At 48.5% G+C, this 18547-nt stretch overlaps 8 protein-coding genes across 8 annotated transcripts; 5 read left to right on the top strand and 3 right to left on the bottom strand.

Annotated features, from left to right (window-relative positions):
• Nucleotides 1-34: 34 nt before the first annotated feature.
• Nucleotides 35-1795, top strand: N7500_009891 (uncharacterized protein; the record flags this gene model as incomplete). The annotated part of the gene is made up of 4 exons (XM_056681030.1): nucleotides 35-245; nucleotides 313-490; nucleotides 546-1042; nucleotides 1122-1795. The coding sequence occupies 4 exons, from the start codon at nucleotides 35-37 to the stop codon at nucleotides 1793-1795; spliced, it is 1560 nt and encodes a 519-aa protein (XP_056528412.1).
• Nucleotides 1796-2412: 617 nt separating this feature from the next.
• On the top strand, nucleotides 2413-4315 carry N7500_009890 (uncharacterized protein; the record flags this gene model as incomplete). The annotated part of the gene is made up of 5 exons (XM_056681029.1): nucleotides 2413-3357; nucleotides 3414-3468; nucleotides 3535-3718; nucleotides 3771-3911; nucleotides 3976-4315. 5 exons carry the CDS (start codon nucleotides 2413-2415, stop codon nucleotides 4313-4315), a joined length of 1665 nt encoding a protein of 554 aa, XP_056528411.1.
• Nucleotides 4316-4439: 124 nt separating this feature from the next.
• N7500_009889 (fungal specific transcription factor domain-containing protein) lies at nucleotides 4440-6227 on the bottom strand (the record flags this gene model as incomplete). Its single annotated transcript, XM_056681028.1, has 3 exons — nucleotides 4440-5030; nucleotides 5105-6111; nucleotides 6215-6227. The coding sequence occupies 3 exons, from the start codon at nucleotides 6225-6227 to the stop codon at nucleotides 4440-4442; spliced, it is 1611 nt and encodes a 536-aa protein (XP_056528410.1).
• Nucleotides 6228-6889: 662 nt separating this feature from the next.
• Nucleotides 6890-9004, top strand: N7500_009888 (fungal specific transcription factor domain-containing protein; the record flags this gene model as incomplete). The annotated part of the gene is made up of 3 exons (XM_056681027.1): nucleotides 6890-7799; nucleotides 7860-8013; nucleotides 8053-9004. The coding sequence occupies 3 exons, from the start codon at nucleotides 6890-6892 to the stop codon at nucleotides 9002-9004; spliced, it is 2016 nt and encodes a 671-aa protein (XP_056528409.1).
• A 124-nt stretch (nucleotides 9005-9128) lies between these two features.
• Nucleotides 9129-10642, bottom strand: N7500_009887 (acyl-CoA dehydrogenase family protein; the record flags this gene model as incomplete). Its single annotated transcript, XM_056681026.1, has 5 exons — nucleotides 9129-9583; nucleotides 9647-9970; nucleotides 10028-10205; nucleotides 10279-10304; nucleotides 10354-10642. 5 exons carry the CDS (start codon nucleotides 10640-10642, stop codon nucleotides 9129-9131), a joined length of 1272 nt encoding a protein of 423 aa, XP_056528408.1.
• A 377-nt stretch (nucleotides 10643-11019) lies between these two features.
• On the top strand, nucleotides 11020-12090 carry N7500_009886 (SDR family NAD(P)-dependent oxidoreductase; the record flags this gene model as incomplete). Its single annotated transcript, XM_056681025.1, has 5 exons — nucleotides 11020-11084; nucleotides 11138-11178; nucleotides 11229-11453; nucleotides 11503-11764; nucleotides 11820-12090. 5 exons carry the CDS (start codon nucleotides 11020-11022, stop codon nucleotides 12088-12090), a joined length of 864 nt encoding a protein of 287 aa, XP_056528407.1.
• Nucleotides 12091-12316: 226 nt separating this feature from the next.
• Nucleotides 12317-16821, bottom strand: smc4 (condensin subunit SMC4; the record flags this gene model as incomplete). Its single annotated transcript, XM_056681024.1, has 4 exons — nucleotides 12317-12412; nucleotides 12466-12543; nucleotides 12599-13351; nucleotides 13405-16821. The coding sequence occupies 4 exons, from the start codon at nucleotides 16819-16821 to the stop codon at nucleotides 12317-12319; spliced, it is 4344 nt and encodes a 1447-aa protein (XP_056528406.1).
• Nucleotides 16822-17071: 250 nt separating this feature from the next.
• N7500_009884 (ELYS family protein) lies at nucleotides 17072-18109 on the top strand (the record flags this gene model as incomplete). The annotated part of the gene is made up of 3 exons (XM_056681023.1): nucleotides 17072-17222; nucleotides 17282-17511; nucleotides 17570-18109. 3 exons carry the CDS (start codon nucleotides 17072-17074, stop codon nucleotides 18107-18109), a joined length of 921 nt encoding a protein of 306 aa, XP_056528405.1.
• Between the last annotated feature and the right edge of the window lie 438 nt (nucleotides 18110-18547).

Raw genomic sequence — 18547 nt, 5'->3', positions numbered from 1 at the left:
CCTATAATTGCTCACCTTGCGTATGAACATTGCAATGGCCGATGACCATTTCCTCAATGTCACTCGAAGCGAAAATCATGTTAATGCATACAGTATTGTTGTCATTGCCTTCATTACCCTCAGCTCGGCGGCATATGGTTACACAGCTGCGAATATCGCCACAACTCTGACCCAACCATCCTTTCAAGAAGAAATGGGGCTCATAAACAACCCGAATGCTAGTGCTATCACAGGAACAATAAATGGTGTGTGAATCTCCAATGTGACAAGACTGGAGAAGATTAGTTATCAGTAGTTAACATGATCTTGCAGGCATATACCAAGCAGGTGCCGTCTTTGGAGCCTTCTTGGCGGGATGGATGAGCGATCGATTTGGCCGAAAGCTTACTGCAGCAACCGGAAACGCAATTATTCTTGTTTCTGGTGCTTTGCTTACGGGTTCAGTGAATCCAGCTATGTTCATCGTCTTCCGCTTCTTCAATGGATTGGGGTATGAGCCCATTCGCCGCATGTCTTATCCTTCAAGGCTAATTATTTGAATCTAGATCTTTCCTGATACAAAACAGCGTTCCGGTTTGGATTGCTGAGCTTGCACCTCCCGGAATCCGTGGAGCGGTCTCAGATGCGCATGCTCTTCTGATGCTATTCGGATATTGCATTGCAAGTTTTGTGGGGCTGGGATTTTATTTTGTCCCTGGAGAGAATCAATGGAGAGGGATTGTGGGAATACAGATGGTACTTCCCACAATCATTCTCAGTGGGATCTACTGGATGCCCGAGTCCCCCCGCTATTTGCTTTCCTGTGATCGATCAGACGAAGCGTGGAAGATTGTCACGCAACTCCACGCTGACAAAAATGATCCTGAAAGTCATGAATTTGCCGCCAGGGAATTCTATCAGATGAGGAAGCAGATCGAGCTTGATGTTCGCTTCCGGACCTCCTACTGGGGTATCTTTACCAACTCGTCTCTATGCAAGCGAGCTATCATGACGATATTTTTGGAATTTAGTATCTACAGTTGTGGAGTTTTAGTCATTTTGAGTGAGTCAAACATGGAAGGGAATTGGGCTAGTAGCGGCCAAATGCTACGGGCAGCTAATGCGAAATCTCTTTCATGCAGACTATGGATCCGTGGTATGGGCAAGCCTTGGCTTTAATACGGTCCAAATCCTGGGCTTCCAAGTCGGATTCCAATCCATTGGGTTTGTCACCAACGCTCTTTCGATGCTATGGGTTGATCGTGTGCCCCGACATTGGTTCATTTCCTTTGGGCTTGGAACCTGCGCAGTCCTCATGGCCATTGAAGCCGCTTTACAGAGCTTTTACTTAGGAAGCACAAATCGCGGTGGGCTGATCGCCAGCGCTACTATTATTATGCTATTCCAAGCCACTTTTTGTGCATTCTTGGATGGGCCGACTTACTTCTACATTACCGAGATATGGCCGAGCTACGCCCGCTCCCAGGGCCTGGCTATCGCCATGTGCACATTCGCTTTGACCAACCTGATATGGTTAGAGACAGCCCCGTATGCCTTTGAAGCCATTGGTTGGAAGTTCTACACGATTTTTGTGGTTGTCCCTGCTATCGCGGCTGTCATAATCATCTTCACCTATCATGACACTAGACATAAGCCGCTGGAGGAGATTGCAGCCTTGTTCGGGGATGAAAATCAAGTGGCGGTGTATCAAAAAGAGTTGGATAACAAAGGGATTACCATGGAGGATATGGAAATTGAGTCTCGGAAGGAGACTGCTGGGGTTCAGGAAGTAGAAAATGTGGCTGAGCGAGCGTGATTGGATTGATCAATTATGTCAATATTATACGTCCCCGGAACTCCATAGATTATTTTGAACAAGTCAGGGAATATACACATGCTACCTGGAGATATTTTGACCTGTTGCAAATTGCATGCTTCCCTATACGGTAGGTAGCAAAGCGAATTCTAAATTTGGAGCATTGTAGTTATGTATCTGCTCGTATCGTATTGCCAGATAAAATAGCGATATGATGACCAATAAACATCAGGACTGCTCGTTGAAGCGTGTAATATAATCTAATGCTATGTAGAATGAGCTTTCTTTTTTCATTTTCCGAATCAAAAAGCAGGACTACTAAAAGATACTGATTCTCGGGATTACCGTGCTCAGGCGCATTCCGCGGAATTGGAAGAATCTCGGAAATTGATATGGTCAGGGAATTTGTCAATCGGCTGTGCGCAATGAGATTTATTTGGACTTTCGGTTACGGAACGTTTTGTTTAGACTCGGAAATGGGAATATCGCAAGTGTTGGCTATTCCGGGGCTCATCCGACACGCCCAATGTCGTCTATGACTTATGATTCATGATTTGTACTTTTAGAAGTTTAGAATCATATTGATTTGGCCAAACGATTCAGAGGATTCCAACACCATGTCTCGCATCTTCCGTTCCAAGACCCGGGTACGAATCCCAACTCACCTTAGCGTAACGGAAGCGACGCTGCTGGACAACTCAGCCGCCATACCTCCGAGCAAAATTATATTCGAGGAAGCAATAAGCGGTAAGACAATTTCATACGGTGAATTTCATGCATTGGTCAAGGATGGGGCCGCCTGGCTACGAAAAGAATTCACCCTGAAGCCTGGGGAGGTCGTAAGTGTGATATCGTCTAGCTGCATCGATTATATTATCGCCGTACACTCTGTGTGGTGGGCTGGCGGTGTTGTATCTTTGATTAACGATTCTCTGTCACCCACCGAGATTGCGTACGGTATCCAGCTTGTCAAGCCAAACTATATTGTTGTTGGCAGCTCCGCTTCCGCCAAGCTTGATAAGAGCCTCAGTCTGAGCGATCCAGCAAGCCCCATTAGTATCATTTCACTCGCAGAATCCCATTCAAAGTGGCCCTGTTGGCCAAGAAGGGATGTGGGTGGGAGCTTGCAGGAGATTGAGGCTCACTCGTTCGCAAGGGGCGACAACAGACAAGTCCCTGCTGCAATCATTCTGTCCAGCGGTACCACTGGTCATCCCAAGGCGGTTGTTCTGTCCCACTACAACCTCATTGCCGTAAACTACCAATTGCGCGCGAACAATCCTGATAATTGGAGGAGTGACATGCGAGAGATTTTCTTCCCACCCTTATCCCATGTCTATGCACTATATGTCGCCATTACCGGGGCTCCCTGGCTGGGCTATTACGTCTGTCTAATGCCCCGGTTTGAGCTGGAAACATATTGTCGCCTTCTGTCCGAGAGAAAAGCAACATTGGCCAGATTGGTTCCTCCTGTCGCGAAGATGCTTGCCGAGAGCCCGGTGACTCGTCGATACACATATCCGGCGTTGGAATATTTTACATGCTCGGCTGCTCCCTTGAGTGTAGGGCTTCTGCTGTCATACCTTACGTTGATCTCGAGTGACTGACGGCTCTGTAGGAGAAAACTGCTGCCGACTTGAGAACAGTATTCCCCGGAGTGAAGCTTTGTCAGAGTACGTTCTTCCACAGAGGCATTCGAAATACACCTTACCTGGCAGTAAACGCTAATCGGGCTCTAGCATACGGGTGTACCGAAGCCTCGGGTGCATGCGTGCAATCCGGTACTCGTGATAAGGACATGCCGTTGAATGCAACGGGAAAGCTCATTGCTAACGCCGAGATGAGGTTCATCGATTCCACCGGCAATGATGTGAGCGGGGGTGCACCTGGTGAGATCATCTTGCGTGGACCGCATATCATGATGTGAGAACTCTTGAACTTTTCCTTGGGATTGAGTCTGACAACTATTCACCAGGGGCTATTTGGGAGATCTCAAAGCTACAAGAGACCATATGCTGGATGGTGGCTGGTATAAAACAGGGGACATAGGATATCTGGATGCGCAGGGCTTTCTCTTTGTCAATGGCCGTATAAAAGACATCGTTAAGTCGAATGGGTACTCCAACCAATATTCCCTTGTCATGTCTATGTGAAAACCGAAATTGACTGTTTGACAATAGATTCCAAGTCTCGCCTTTAGAGCTAGAGGAGATACTCGTTCGCCACCCACTTGTCAAGGAGGCGGCGGTCCGCGGTGTTTGGAGTGAGAGTAACGCAACCGATCTCCTACGTGCATATATAGTAACCGAGAAGCCGCTTCCAAAGATTGGGCGAGATACGGACGTTGCTGCGCAATCTGTGGCTAATTTTGTGGCGAGCCAGGTAGCTGGTTATAAACAGTTGAAAGGAGGTGTGGTTTTCGTCGATTTGTTGCCCAAGAGCCCAACTGGAAAGTTGCTGAGACGCCTTCTCAAAGACTTAGACGATACCGGGTCCACTCCCCTCCAGGCAAAGCTATAGGGTCAATAGGTCATACGACAGAAAATTTTGTTTTATACTACATTAAAAATGGTAATGGACCTGAATTCTTATGATACATCGTCCGATTCACGCAAGCTCTTCCCCGCAGCCATATATCTACAATTTATATAGTAGGCATTGTGCTCGGCAGCAAGCTGTCCAGGCTCTCGTAACTCTTCTGTAGACACTCGAAGAGGTCGTTTCCGCGGTGGCTTTCTTCGGGAGAAGCCGGAGTCTCACTTTTCTTTCTTCTCCGATGCGGTCGTTTTGCAAGGGCGCCTTCCGCTTCACCCGGATGGCGACTATTCTCAACATATGGCTGTGGTATCGTCGCGTTTTGAGGCCGAGCCGGGCCGTCGTGGCGGAAGAGTGCCTCATCAAGTGTCTTAACTGCACTTCTTGCAGATACACAACCTTTAGATAAATCGACCAAAGCCTGATAAGCCGACACCACAGAAGTGGAGGCTGATTCTGTTTCACTTGTGTTGCTCGACTCGCCGATGGTTTTTATCAAGTATAGGATGCATTGGACGAGGGTGGTACTGATGAAGTGTCCGATCGGAGATAGGCCTTGGTTATGTGTGCTGAAATCCACTATGGCTTTGATGGTTTGCGCTGAGATGGCTGTGCCGTCATCATATGGAGACTTTCTGTCTAGACAAGTGCATTTCGAAGCTGGATTTCGTCTCATAAATAGGCGGAGGGTATTGATACGCTAGATTTCATTTCGAAGGTTAGTATCTTGCGGACATGATTGGTATACAGATCCAGTCAAAATGAATATCTTACCATCAAAATGATAAGCTGTCTCTCCATTGCAATCTCATGAGCTCTCTCTACATTTATACTGAGGCCTGATGGGCTCATCCAGACGAGTTCAGCCGGGAGCTGCTGCCGAAGAATTCGAAACTGGGCATCCAGCGTTTCCATCGCTTGCCACTGGCAATCGAGTTCAGAGCTATCAGTAGCTAGGTCGTCCCAGATACGAGCCCAAAGACGCCCTAGATGCGCTAAAGTTTCCAGGTACATGTCTTCCTGGTGAACGCTTTCTTCCATCCATCCACTTCGCTCAATAACTTCGTTTGAGCAATTTATGTATGTCACACTAGAGAACCGTTTAAATTGACCATCCCGGGCTGGTCTCGGTGCGTCGATTTCCTCGTCTCTGATGAGATAAGGTATCCCACCAAGGCACGCAAGGTCACGATCCAGAACGTAGATTGTCCACCACAGATATTGATCGTAAGAGTCGCCTCCTTCTTTAGGAGACGACGATCGCCGATGAAGTTGAAGAGCCATTGCTAGTCGAACTGTGACAGCAATAGACTGCAGGGCAAGATCCAGACACTCCATGTGCAGAAGATATATGGTAATCAGGGTATGACACCGAAGGACTTCCAGGTTTGCAGGCCGATCTTCAAAGGTCTGTAGCAAGCTGCGAGCATGTTTTGCAAAATGCGTAGCTCGGGTGTCAAAGGACAAGGTATTGTTCTCAATCATCTCAGCGATAGCGATGATGATGCACAGCAACGCAACGGTTGGTGCGGCAACATAGTCAATATATATTCCTCCGCATGAGGCATAAGTCAAACCTTCAATAGTCTCATGTACGCGAGACCTGGTGTTCTCACGTTGGATTGCAGGATAGTGCCTACCCACGTTCTCGAAGTATATGTGGAGTGATTCTTGAATTTTGGAGAAAGCAGGCAGTTCAATGTCATAGGCTGCCCTGCAACCGTACAACTCTTTGCCTTTCTCTAATGCCGAGCCATCCTTTGAGTTGAACAAAGTTCGCACTTTTGAAACTTGAGATCGTAAAGAGACGGGATTGGGATCCCCTCCAACACAGCTATACAAACTGGACCTAGCCAATGGTCCGGGAGATTGATTTTCATGTACCGGCGGTTGACATAGTGGTTCTTTTTCTCGTAAATTACCAGTTTCCAGCCTCGCCGACCTAATTGAGCATTAGACATCTCCTTTCCCACTGCTTGAGGGGGGTGGTGATTACGGTGCTAAGTAGCCAGTTTCAGGGCTAGGGGGGTCTTCTCTTCCATCTGTCGTTATTTTTCTCGGAGCCCGCTCTCCTCTCGAAGTGGGCTTTCTTGGACGCCGTTTCTCGGTGTTGTAAATGCAAGTGAGATCTCGAGCTTGACAGCTGAGACAAGGATCATGACCAGAACACTATAATTGAATCAGAAGAGCTCGATTGATTCGTTGACTTCGACATTACCTTGCTTTTCCGGCGCTGACACGCTTGGCTGGAGAGATCTGTTGGTTACTGTTGTATAATCCAAAGGGGGAAACGGGACCTCACCATGCACGAGAGATATACTTATCCCTCCGGGGCCGTTTCGAGGTAGATTCTCGAGGGCTCATGACGTGTGCGCAGGAGTGAAGATATGTCGGAAGAAGGCCGAGTGAGTCGCAGATATTCTCAAGGGCCCATTGGCCAAATAATGCGGGGGACTCCCAGGATGATCCCCCGCCCCCCCCGGCAATGCACATCGGTATATCACAGCTCGGAACTTCATTCTTCTTTACTTATGCGAAAGACAAGGTCTCATCGCAAGAATGTCGAGTGCCAATCATAGACGGAACTTCTCTGCTAGTCATGGTACCAGTCCATGCGGTGATCGTATCAGCAAGAACCGCTATAGACATTCTCGTGGACTGGGCAAACATGATTCTAGTATAATGAATCTCCGCGATCGCCTACAGCTTGTCAGACATTCTTCGCTCAATGTGTCTACTGAGCCCTCCAATTATGCGGTTCCCTCGGGCGCAGACGAATTCCATGAGTGTCGATCTCCCACATCAGCAGAGAACGAGGTTGTGCTCAATCTCCATGTCATGGAGAGCGAAATGGGCCTACGACCAGCCGGGCATGCCAGAAGACTGTCTCAGTCTAGTTCTAGCCACACATCCACTCATGGGACTCCGCTTGAAGATCTTTCAGAAGAAACGGACAACTCTCCCCTCACAGTGGACGACAACGGTCAATTAAGGTACTTCGGCTACTCTTCATACATGAGAATGGTATCTGTTCTTCCTCAAGCAAACGCAAAGTCACTCCAGAGTCAAAGGGCCCCACTTTCGCCGGGTGATAATTCTATCGACATCGACGGAGAGACAATGGCCGATAGTCCCCAAGCTCAAGCTCACTTGATCGAGTTGTTCTTCAAATACCAAAATGCTGCAATACCAATTCTCGATGAAGAGACTTTTCGACAAGGGTACGCTTTAGGGGAACGGTCAGATTACTTCTCACGATTCCTTCTATATTCGCTGCTTCTGAGGTCATTGAATTTCGATGATGATCTAGTCCACCGGGAAACACTGGCAACCATATACACCCGCCGGGCGAAGGCTGAACTACTATTTGAGATGGAAAATCCTACTCTTTCCACAATACCCGGCTTGTGTCTGTTTGGTTACTATTTGGCAGGGCTAGGAAGTGACAGAGCTTGCTGGCTTTATCCGGGTTTGTCATTCCAATGCTGATATGGTTGATATTTGGACAAGACTCGTTGACTGTTTTTAGGCATAGCGTACCGTCTAGTCTTCGATTTCGGCTTACACGAAGACTGCAAAAACTTGGTAGCGGCTGGTCGGCTCACTGAGGTTGATCAACGAGTGCGACAGACGACACTTTACGGATGTTACGTTCTTGACAAGCAAGTTTTCTCATCTGCTATGTCTATCTTGGGGTACTAACGGCTTTGAAGACTGTATAGCTCGTTCCAGGGTCGACCGACCGCTATTCGTCTGGATGACCTGAATATGACCCAACTCTCTACGCAGACTTTGGGTACAAGCAAACAACTTGTGGCTACGTGGGTTGAGCTAGCATCTCTATTAAATGAGGTACTATCCGTCATCAACGGTCCCCCTGAGCGAATATATCAAGATTCCTCTGTCAGCAGACTTTCTGAAGTTAGCCGAAAGTTGCTCGCCTGGTTCTTAAATCTTCCCCCAGAACTGCAATTGGATGCAAATCTTTCCATATCACCGAGCATCTGCGCTCTTCACCTCCAATTTCTATCTACAACGATCCTCCTCAACCGCCCATTCGCAACTTATATATTCAACCACGGCCCCAAATTGGCACCCCAGCGCCGATGCCTAGAAGGGCAGACAACCAAGATTTCACAGCAAATCTGCACAGCGAATGCGATCAGGGTGTCAAAATTACTCCTGGCATATAGGCAACACCATGGTGCTTCCAAAATCTTCTCCACTATCAACCCTACCTGCCTCTCGGCTGCCGTGGCACTGATATCGGACATTGTGAGTGCGGAGCTGGACGAGGATAAAGAAGCAGAAAGAGAATGGCTTTCCGCAATCATGGAGACATTAGATGCGATTATCCCCTGGTACCCGGTTGCGGAGCGAAGTCGGAACACATTGGCCGCCATTATGAGCACTTGTGGACTGTCAGATATTGTCAAACAGCTTGCAGTAAAGTCTCGCAATGTCCCAGCCGCAATGCTGTCAAGTCATGATCCAACGGACGCATCCGGTGCCGGCTTCAACACCGATGGGGACTTTGCGTTTGACTTCGAGTTTCCGTTCAATTCGGTATATGATATTCACAATATCAGTCTCACGGGTTTCTACGCGCAACCCTCGCAGATGGGTTTCGGGAACTGGGAGACTGAAGATCCACTCTATGGACTTAATCTATAATCTTGTAGGAAAGAATTGAAATAATATGAAGTTAAATGAAAACTAAATGAGAGATAAGAATGCCGGATATATTACACTATTCAAGCATTCATCTTTAAAGACATGCTAGCATATCATCCATCTTCTACAGCTTTGCTAGCTTCTTCTGCTGTTTCGCGATCATGTCCATGAGGATCTCTTCACTTCCTCCCGACACAACCAACACGCGCACATCTCGACTAATCTGCTCGACCCTGCCCCCAAGGCCGCCTCTAGAGTATCCCAATCCACCAAATACCTGTTGCGCCTCTCGAGAAATGCTTTCGAGATTCTGTGCAGCCTGGAATTTGAGCAGCGCAGTCCATGGCGAGAAAGCGAGAGGTGCAGTGCGTGTTGATCGGTGTACGATATCCTCCATCAAACAGTGAACGGGTTCAATAAGTCCTGCCATCTTGCTAAACTTAAGCCGGACAGCCTGATTCTCAAATAACTTCTTGCCAAATGTCTCACGTCGTAGCGCATGTCGGTAGCTGTCTTCCAGAGCGACTCGACCCAGACGCAGTGCGGTGATTCCAACCCATAAGCGCTCGTGGGTGAATGCTAATTTGTTTTTCTTGATCAGTAACCATTCAAGTCTTTCTTTTTAGGAGTTGGCGGACATACTCGACATGATGATCTCAAACCCTTGGTTTTCCTTGCCGAGAATATTCTCTACGGGAACCACAACGTCCTGCAGGTCAATGAATGTTGAACCACTGCTGCTGACACCAGAGTTGTACATCTTCTTCCCTGTTATCCCCGGCATCTTCATATCCAGGATGAAAACCGTGATACCCTTAGCACCTGGAGGACCAGTTCTAGCTGCACAGAGCGCGTGTGTAGCCAACTGGCCCTGCGTGATCCATTTCTTCTCTCCGTTGATAACCCAGTGTTTGCCGTCCTGGGACTTTTCCGCTGTGGTGGTGAGGCCAGCCACATCCGATCCAGCTATATTCAGTCAACATTAAGCGGCTCATGCAGTCGAATATTCCCTGTTTGGCTTACCATCTGGCTCCGTCACCATCAGACAGTGCTTCTGCTGTCCTCGCAACAACGGTGCTAAGTACTTCCTCTTTTGCTCTGGTGTTCCATAAGAGGCAATCGGTGCTCCGCCAGTGGTAGCTCCACCATTGATTCCCCAAACAACGCCCAAATATCCGCAGCGGGCGATCTCGTCAATGAGCTATATCAAATCACACTCCAGGTTAGCTTTTTTTTGCAACCTTGGAGACACGATGCCTCCTCAGAAAACTTACAATGGCATCGTGGAACTCATCCCACTCTTAGATATTGTCAGCGCCGCTTGATGAGCTAGGCCGTCTTCCACATACCATCCGCCGAAATTCCCGCAGGCAATGTCAGCCCTTCAATGCAATCCTTCGGAAGTGGGAACACTGCAGCTGCCAAGAAGCCCAGCTGCGCGTGGCGTTGGAAAGCCTCATCGGGTACATGTCCCTGTACCTCCCATTCTCCTGCATTGGGTGTAACCTCACTGTCGACGTACTCTCGGATAAAACGCTGCAGCTTGCGATGGGAATCCTTATAGTATGGGTGAGCTGTATCCTTGTGCCAGGATGGATCGGCGAAGGGGATGTTGGAAGTTAGAGCAGATGAAGTCATGTTGTATAGAGATCGGATTTCAATAGAATTGTCAAGGTAATCAAGAAGTCATTGTTGGTAGCGGGCCGTTGTATTTAAGGCCTTCAATCGACCCCAGCGAGCGAATATGATACCGCATATTCCTCTCCATTGTTGCCATTAACGAGAATCTCTGTATTTCCGGGAGACTAAACGACTTTCAGAAACCGTGATGGTAGACTGGGCTGTTTCGTTCCGAGAAAAATTCCGAAATGCTCGATAATTCCGCGGAATTTGATGTCAAGGTCGAGACTGACAAGATCATGGTACAGAAAGGGTGCTCTAAAATATTATACCAGAGATTCAACTCTCGCTTATAAAAATTACAGGACGCAAAAAAAATCATCAGGATCATCAGAATGGCTCAGAGACTGCAACAGATTACCAGCCAGTTGGCTCATAATGACCAACGTGACCCTTCGAGGTAAAGGTATTCTGGGGTTGCAAATCAGGAAACAAAACTGAGAATTGGCTTAGAATTGACGGGCACGTCGTTTTGATTACGGGTGGCGCGCAAGGTGTGTTGGACTCAATCAACTACTAGTAATGTCTTATTGACCTTCCACAGGGATCGGGCGGGCAGCGGCAACCCTTCTCGCGTCCAAAGGAGCCAAAATCGTGCTTGCAGATGTAGATGAGACAAAAGCCAATGAAGCCGTCAAAGAACTCAGAGTCGCAGGATATGAGGCGGCTTGCGTTGTGGGGGACGCTCTGGACGAAGCGTTTCCAGAAAAAGCAGTCACGGCAGCGTTGAAGGCGTTCGGAAAGGTCAACTGTCTAATCAACAATGCCGGTACACGCAAGTCACCATGCCAGTATATACACACTGCTAATCATTCCAGGATTCTGTTATGACAGCGCCATTCACAAGATGAGCGATGAAAAGTGGGATATGATTATGAAAATTCACAACTACGTTCCTTTTCGAATGATCCGCGCCTTGTCTGCTCACTGGATGGATCCTCAAACTGCAAATATGCCAAAGACAGTCATAAATGTGTCCTCGACCTCCGGGCTGCATGGACAAGTGGGCCAGATTAACTATTCAACAGCGAAGTCGGGAATTTTGGGACTTACCAAAACTGTTGCGGCGGAGTGGGCGAGGTATGTGTGGATAGCTTCACTGTTGGGCTAAGTAGATATGGCTAACGTGATGAAGATACAATGTTCGCTGTAACACTGTCGCATATGGCTGGATGGATACGCGGTTGACCAAGCCACCCTCAGAGGAGAAGGTCATGGTAGGTGGGCAGAATATTGTCACGGGTATCCCTGCGAACGCACGGAAATTTAGGGACACGTCGGATATCCCTCTTGGACGGCCGGGGACTGTCGACGATGCAGCCAATGTTATGCTATTTTTGGCTAGTCCGATGTCCTCCTACGTCACGGCAACTTGCATTGAATGCACCGGAGGTAGATATATGTAGATTGATCGGTTTATGATACCAATTCAGTGTTTGACACCAATGAGATATGTACGTGAAAAGATGTACTCAGGTTCTCATTTCTAAAGTGCATGAGCATGATTGTAAAAGGAAAAATGTCCGAAACTCCCCGACCCATGATATCATCAAAAGCAGCAGCATACCAGCCTATTTCGTCCAAGCAAGACCGAAAGTCAACAACGACAACGCGGTATTTCATCTCCAGTCATTATCGACCCGTGATGTAATCCCGGTTCTCGATCGTCACACTCTTTGTCATGTGGTTGACCTTGTAAACACCGACAAGTCGAGCAGCAAGCTCGAACTAAAGAATATGTTAGCTATGTCAACTTAGAAGCGAAAATAAACGGCACGTACCATATTGTTTCGGAGTGAAATGACAATGAATTGGGCATTCTTCGTTCGCTCCTTGATGTACGAGGCGACAATGGAGACCTTGAAAAGAAAGTTAGCACACGTGGCCATCACAATCCAGATAAGACCAACTCACGTTTCTGAAGTCCAAGGCGGCATCGATCTCGTCCATGACATAGAGCGGAGTAGGTTTGTAGTGATGAAGAGCGAAGACCAGCGCCAGACTGGAAAGAGTCTTCTCTCCACCCGACAAGTTACCAATGTTCTTCCAGCTCTTCTTGGGAGGCATGACCGAGAACAAGATGCCTTCCGAGAAGGGGTCCAACGAGTCAACGAGCTCCAACTCGGCGTTGCCGCCCATGGTGATCATCTGGTACATTTCTTTGAGTCGCAAAGAGATAATGCCAAATCCTTCCATGAATCCATTCAAACGGGAAGACCGAAGCCCGTCCAGGCGTGCCTTAGCGCCATCTCGGGATGTCAGAGCGGTGGTCAGATCTGCTGAGCGCGATTCGTGCTCCGCGGCCCGGCGGCGGTACTCTTCAATGACTGACAGATCAATAGAGGCATTCTGAACCTTCTCCTCCAAAGCAGCAATTACTGCTTTCAGAGAATCCTTGTTCATAGCGTCTAGCTCATCCTTGGTGTACATTTGAAGCTCTGTGGGCTCCTGCTCTTCGCCAATATCGCTGATGTTCTGGACGGTCAGCTTTGAAAGCTTCTCCTCCCAGTAGCGACTGCGCTTTTGGTTCTCAGCCAAGGCCTTCTGGTTCTCTTCCAGTTTATTGCGCATCTCGATCTCAGCAGCTCTCGTCTCATTGAGCTCAGCTACCTTTGCGTCAAGCTCGTCCTTCATGGACTTAAGCTCGCCCTTCTTAGACTCCAAGGCCTATGAATGGTCAGCAGCAAATTCAATACACTGGCAGATCTTGGATCAATTACCTCCTGAGCTTCGTCGGCCTTCTGCCTCCAGTCGGCAGATTCATTGGTCTGGTTGGCAACATCTTCTTCTAGTTTCTCCAACTCATCTGAAATCTGAGCAATCTCCTTCTCTGAAACATCGCGGGCTTTGGAATGCTTCTTGATGAGTTTTTCATTCTTGGACTGTTGCCCCTCCGCGTTTGAAATCTCCTCGGCAAGCATGCCAATCTGCTCTTTCAACCCATCCACCTTCGCCTTCTGGCCGCGAAGCCGAACACCACCAACTTCCATGATCGTGCTCTGGAGGTCCTGGATCTCTTCCTCGATGCCACTCTTCTCGTCATTGAGTTTAGCGATCTCCTTTTGGGCTTTGGCAATTTGTTTCTCCAGGGCAGCTATTTGGACTTCATCAGAATCAGACGGCTGATGCTGTGCGCCCAGCTCCTTGACGCGTCGCTGGGCGTCAACAAGACTACGCTTGGTGCTCTCGATCTCGATGATGAGCTTTTGGATCTTAGTCTCCACGCGTGGAATTTCCTCTGATCTTTCCCTCATCTGAGCCTCCACGTGTCGCTGCTTCTCCTGGAAAGCCTGGAATTTTCTTTCTAGTTCCTCAAGGTCTGATTCCAAGCGAGACACCTGGTCCTTTGTGGTGTCTGCGACTTGCTTTGACGACATGCCGCCTCGCGCAACACGGGTGCCACCTCCGCTCATTGTTCCTGACACATCAATCAACTGGCCGTCCTCTGTCACCACTCGCCACCGGCGAGCACCATAGGCAATACGGTTTGCCTGCTCCAAGTCCTTGGCGACCAACGTGTTTTGCATCACACTGTAGAAAGCTGGGGCGAACTTGGGATCCTTCGGCTTGACAAGATCGAAGAGACGAGGAACGCTTTCGGGCGAGTAGATTGATGCCATGTCACGGCGAGGAAGCCGGTCAAGAAGAATGAAGTTCGCTCGACCGAGGTTGTTCTTGCGCAAATAGTCAATGCATTGTTGGCCAACCTCAACGGTTTCCACAACCATGTTATCGAGAGCAGGACAAGCTGTAGAAATAGCGACATCATATTTCTCGTCGATTGTGCCCAGGTTACCAAGTCGGCCATGGAAACCATCGATACGGCCAGACTCTTTGAGACGCATCAACCCAGTCAAGACACTTCCGCGGTTCTGTGTGCTTGCGAGGCTGACTCGTGCCTCGTCTGCCTTTTGACGAGCGCTCGAGACATGTGAACGAACCTCGGGCTCACGGCTGGCGTATTTCTTCAAGTCGTGTTTGAGCTTCTCCACTTCATATTCCAGTGTCTCTTTCTGGGCTTGTCGCTCTTCGAGATCACTTTGTTTGGTTTGTAGACTATCTTCAATTGTAACAATCTTGGCCTGTGCCTCTTCGAGAAGAACAGCTCCAGCATTTCCACGCTCGCGCAGGATATCCAGCTCACTTTGAGCTACCGCGACTGCGGACTGCTTCTCGTTGATTTTCGCATTCCATGGCTCTAGTGACTTTTGCTTTTCGGCAATCTGATCAGATAGGCCTTGTGTCTTGCCTTTCAGACCCTCGCGAATTGAGTTCAGTTCTTTCTCTTCCGTGATCATTTCTTTCTCAAATTGAGTGGTTTCGGCAGTTTTCTTCTCAATGTCGTAGGTAAACTTCTCGACCAAGCTCTGGCATTCAGACGCAGCAAGACGGCTGGTCTGCATGGCTTTCTCTAGCTTCTTCTGTTTGCCGAGCAAGAACTTCTTCTTCTCCTCAAATTTGACAGACTCTTTGTCGTACTTGGCCATCTCCTTGAGCAAGGTTTGAGTCTCTTTCTCTATTGACTCGTAGTGACGCACACCCTTTTTGTAGGCCTTTTCGAGCTCTTTGATGCCGGATTCGTTTCCCTCATGTTTCTCGAGTTCCATGTTGAGTAGCTCCTGCATTTGTAGAATGGCCTCTTCCGTAACACGAACATTATCAGCACACTCATCAATGTAGATTTGATAGAGCGCTGACTGTTTCTGGGCCAATTCATTCTCCTCGCGGATATAAGCTAGAGCTTTGTCTTTCTTATCCTCCAAGGCCATCTTCTCCTTCTCTACATGCTGGACTCGGTTGTTCTTTTCCACGCACACATCGTTGAGAGCTTCGAGCTCGGTTGCAGCTTCATCGATGGGGGTCTTGTACTTGGAAGTTCCAATGATATCTTCCAAATATTCCAAGAGGCCTTCATCATGTTCGTTGGAGGCTTTTGGCTTCATCTGAGCGATCGACTCGACCTCACCCTGCAAAATCAGGAACCGCTTGTGGTCGAGATCGATTCCGCGATCACGGAGGAAGGTTGTGACAGCCGTAAAATTGGTCTCCTTTTTGTTCATGTAGTATTTGCTGGTGTTATTCTTGAATGCTCGTCGTGAAACAATTAGTTGGGAATCTGGGACCACTTCTTGGCCACCATCGGGTAAGTCGAGAACTTCTGAGAAATGAACCTCCACTTCGCAGAATGCAAGATTGGGGTACTGAGCAGAGTTATGGATCAGCGCGGATATTTTGCCCTGTCGCATCTTGCTGGCACGAAAGCCAAACACAAATAGGAGTGAGTCAATCACGTTGGACTTTCCGGAGCCGTTCGGTCCAACGACAGACGAGAAGGAGGCGTGGAATGGACCAACAATCTGTTGGCCGGCGTAACTTTTGAAGTTTGTCAGAATAAGGTTCTCAATAATCATTCGGGGCTTGGGCGCTGCAGGCTCCTCGGGCGCTTGAGGGGCCTGGGTTCTGGACTTGGCCACAATGTCCATAGGCCTCTCCAAGACTGTCGAGTTCGGGTTTATAATGGAAATTTGGGATTTGGGCCCTTCCAATGGCTTCGATGGTGACTGATTCACGGCGGATTCGGTGATGTCAGATAAAGGTGGCACGCTTGCTCGGTGCACTCTTTCTTGAGACTCTGGCGATTGGGATGGCTCTGGAGTTGGAAGTGAGCCCTGTGCCGGCTTGGGTGTAATTGAGCCGCGACTCTTGCGGGGGAAAGCCATACTTTTTCTTTTCAATGCCGCTTTACCGGAGGGAGATTCTAAATCGGCCTCCATTGACGCCATACTAAAGCCCTCATCATTCTCGTCATTTTCTTCGTCGACGTCCATCGCATCAACTTCCATCGCGTCGGTATCGGTGTCCATCGCATCGGAATCATCTGTTGTCGCTTCTTGGGTCTTGCTGGCAGGACGCACGGTAGAAGGTGTCACAGGGTCTAGTGTCATCCTCTTGCTCGATGCTCTCTTTGCCTTCTTAGGAACCGGGGTGTAATCCTCTTCAACTTCGTCATCGTCATCGTGCGCATCGGGTGTTGGTGTCATATTTCCAGAGTCCTCCGATTCAGATGTATCTTCCACGGCATAGCTCCGGCGGGCAGCAGACCGGCGTGAAGGCCTGCCCTTTACAACTGAGGCCATGTTGTGCAGATCAGTGGGATATCTGCTGCATGGAGAGGGGCGAGAGGTTTGTCGGAGGTTTTATTGCTTGAAAGTGGGTTGTTTACCTCGTGCCCAAACGGGGAAAGTGGCCGTCGTTCTGCCACAACAAGCGTTTCACCGCCATGTCCCGCTGTAATTTACCGTACGGTCATTACTCCTCCGCGGAGCTTCATGGAGATCAGGTTGGGACTTGTTCAAACAACTGATCACTTCTCTCAGAATACCCAGCATGGCACCATGGGAGAGTTTCGACCAAGTCTTCTCATTCAATAAGAAATACTCATATGAACCAAAGGTCTTTGACCAGATTCTCTCCAGCCGACACTCGTTGGACCAGCTCTTTGCCGATCGACTCTTGGGACTCCTCGGCATCCAAGGAGGTATTATGAATTGAAGCCCTGCCCCGAAACCTCATGCTAATCAATTGTTTCTCTATTAGTGGCCAAGGTCTATCCACCAAAGTCCAATGCAGATCTCCGAACACTGTTCAACCACATCGTGTCTTCAGAACTCGATATCCATCACAAACAGTCCTTGATCTATTACATCCTCAAGGACTGTCGCGCTGCGCCAGAAGCTTCGTCTCAGTTCGCGCAACAATGCCACCTCCCAGAAAAGTATCGTTTCTTCATTGAAGGTCTTTGGCATTTAGATCGACTCGAATTTAGGGTAAGTTGTCAAAGATCTTCAAAGGCGGCTATCCTCTAACAACTTCATGATATAATAGCGAGCAGTGGAGTTTCTTGCCGAACCCTCACTCATTCCTACCTTCCCGGATGAGATCCTCTACGTTCTTACCCTCACAAAGCTTCCCAAGCATGACGATAGCCTCGCAATTGCATACTACCTCACTGCGGCTCCTCCTCTTGCAAGCGTAAAGATCCGCAAAGCTTTCTTCGATACACTCGCCCGATCCAACGTCACCGAAGCATTCTACTTCACGCGCAAATACGATGACTCTCTTCGCCAGAGCCTTTTTGAGCAGTTGGTGGAGTTTGTTCACAAGGCCACCCCTGGCCAAACCAGAAGTAGACGTGCAATGGAACTTGTCGGTCTTCCGCTTGACGAGGATGAGGAACAGTGGTTTGAGCATGTCTTGCTGCAGGGTAATGCCAGTACCCTTCCTGGAGCTAAGGATACTGTGATGATGCGACGCCTTGCAACTGGGCGAACTGCAGAGCTTGCCCCGGAGCTCGAGTCCTTGGGTGGTAAAAAGGTTGATGGGCTGAATTGGGATGACCTTCGGGGGAGCATACGACACACGTAGATGATATACCCAACCAGTGATCTGTACTGGATTCAATGTTTATTGATTACTCAAAATTGAGATAGCAATCAGAGTTGATGATTGAAATGGTTCAAGATGGCTTTCTAGAAAAACATTCTGGTATTCTGATAGTCTGCGTTGCCAATATATATAATGCTTTGTCGATCAGATACGACTCGCTTTGTAGGCTTGACAAAGCAGATAAGCCTCTATCTCCTAGATCTATTCAATCTCATCTCGAGGTTAAGGGTAAAGTGATACAAAAATCAATCTCATACCCTCGGACGTTGAAGAAGCTATACAAGAGTACTGGGGATTGCCCTTTGCAGACGTTCCGATAAGATACGGACCAATTCCGAAAAGTCCCAACCACAGGAGTTTCTCTCCTCGCGACAACCAACCTTAGCATTGTTTTTCTCTCAAGTTGCTTGATAATTT

The sequence above is a fragment of the Penicillium coprophilum genome (genome assembly GCF_028826855.1).
Source record: "Penicillium coprophilum strain IBT 35676 chromosome Unknown utg000006l_segment0_segment0, whole genome shotgun sequence".
NCBI lineage: Eukaryota > Fungi > Ascomycota > Eurotiomycetes > Eurotiales > Aspergillaceae > Penicillium > Penicillium coprophilum.
Note: the sequence above shows the minus strand (reverse complement) of the source record. Positions and strands in the feature narration are given on the sequence as shown.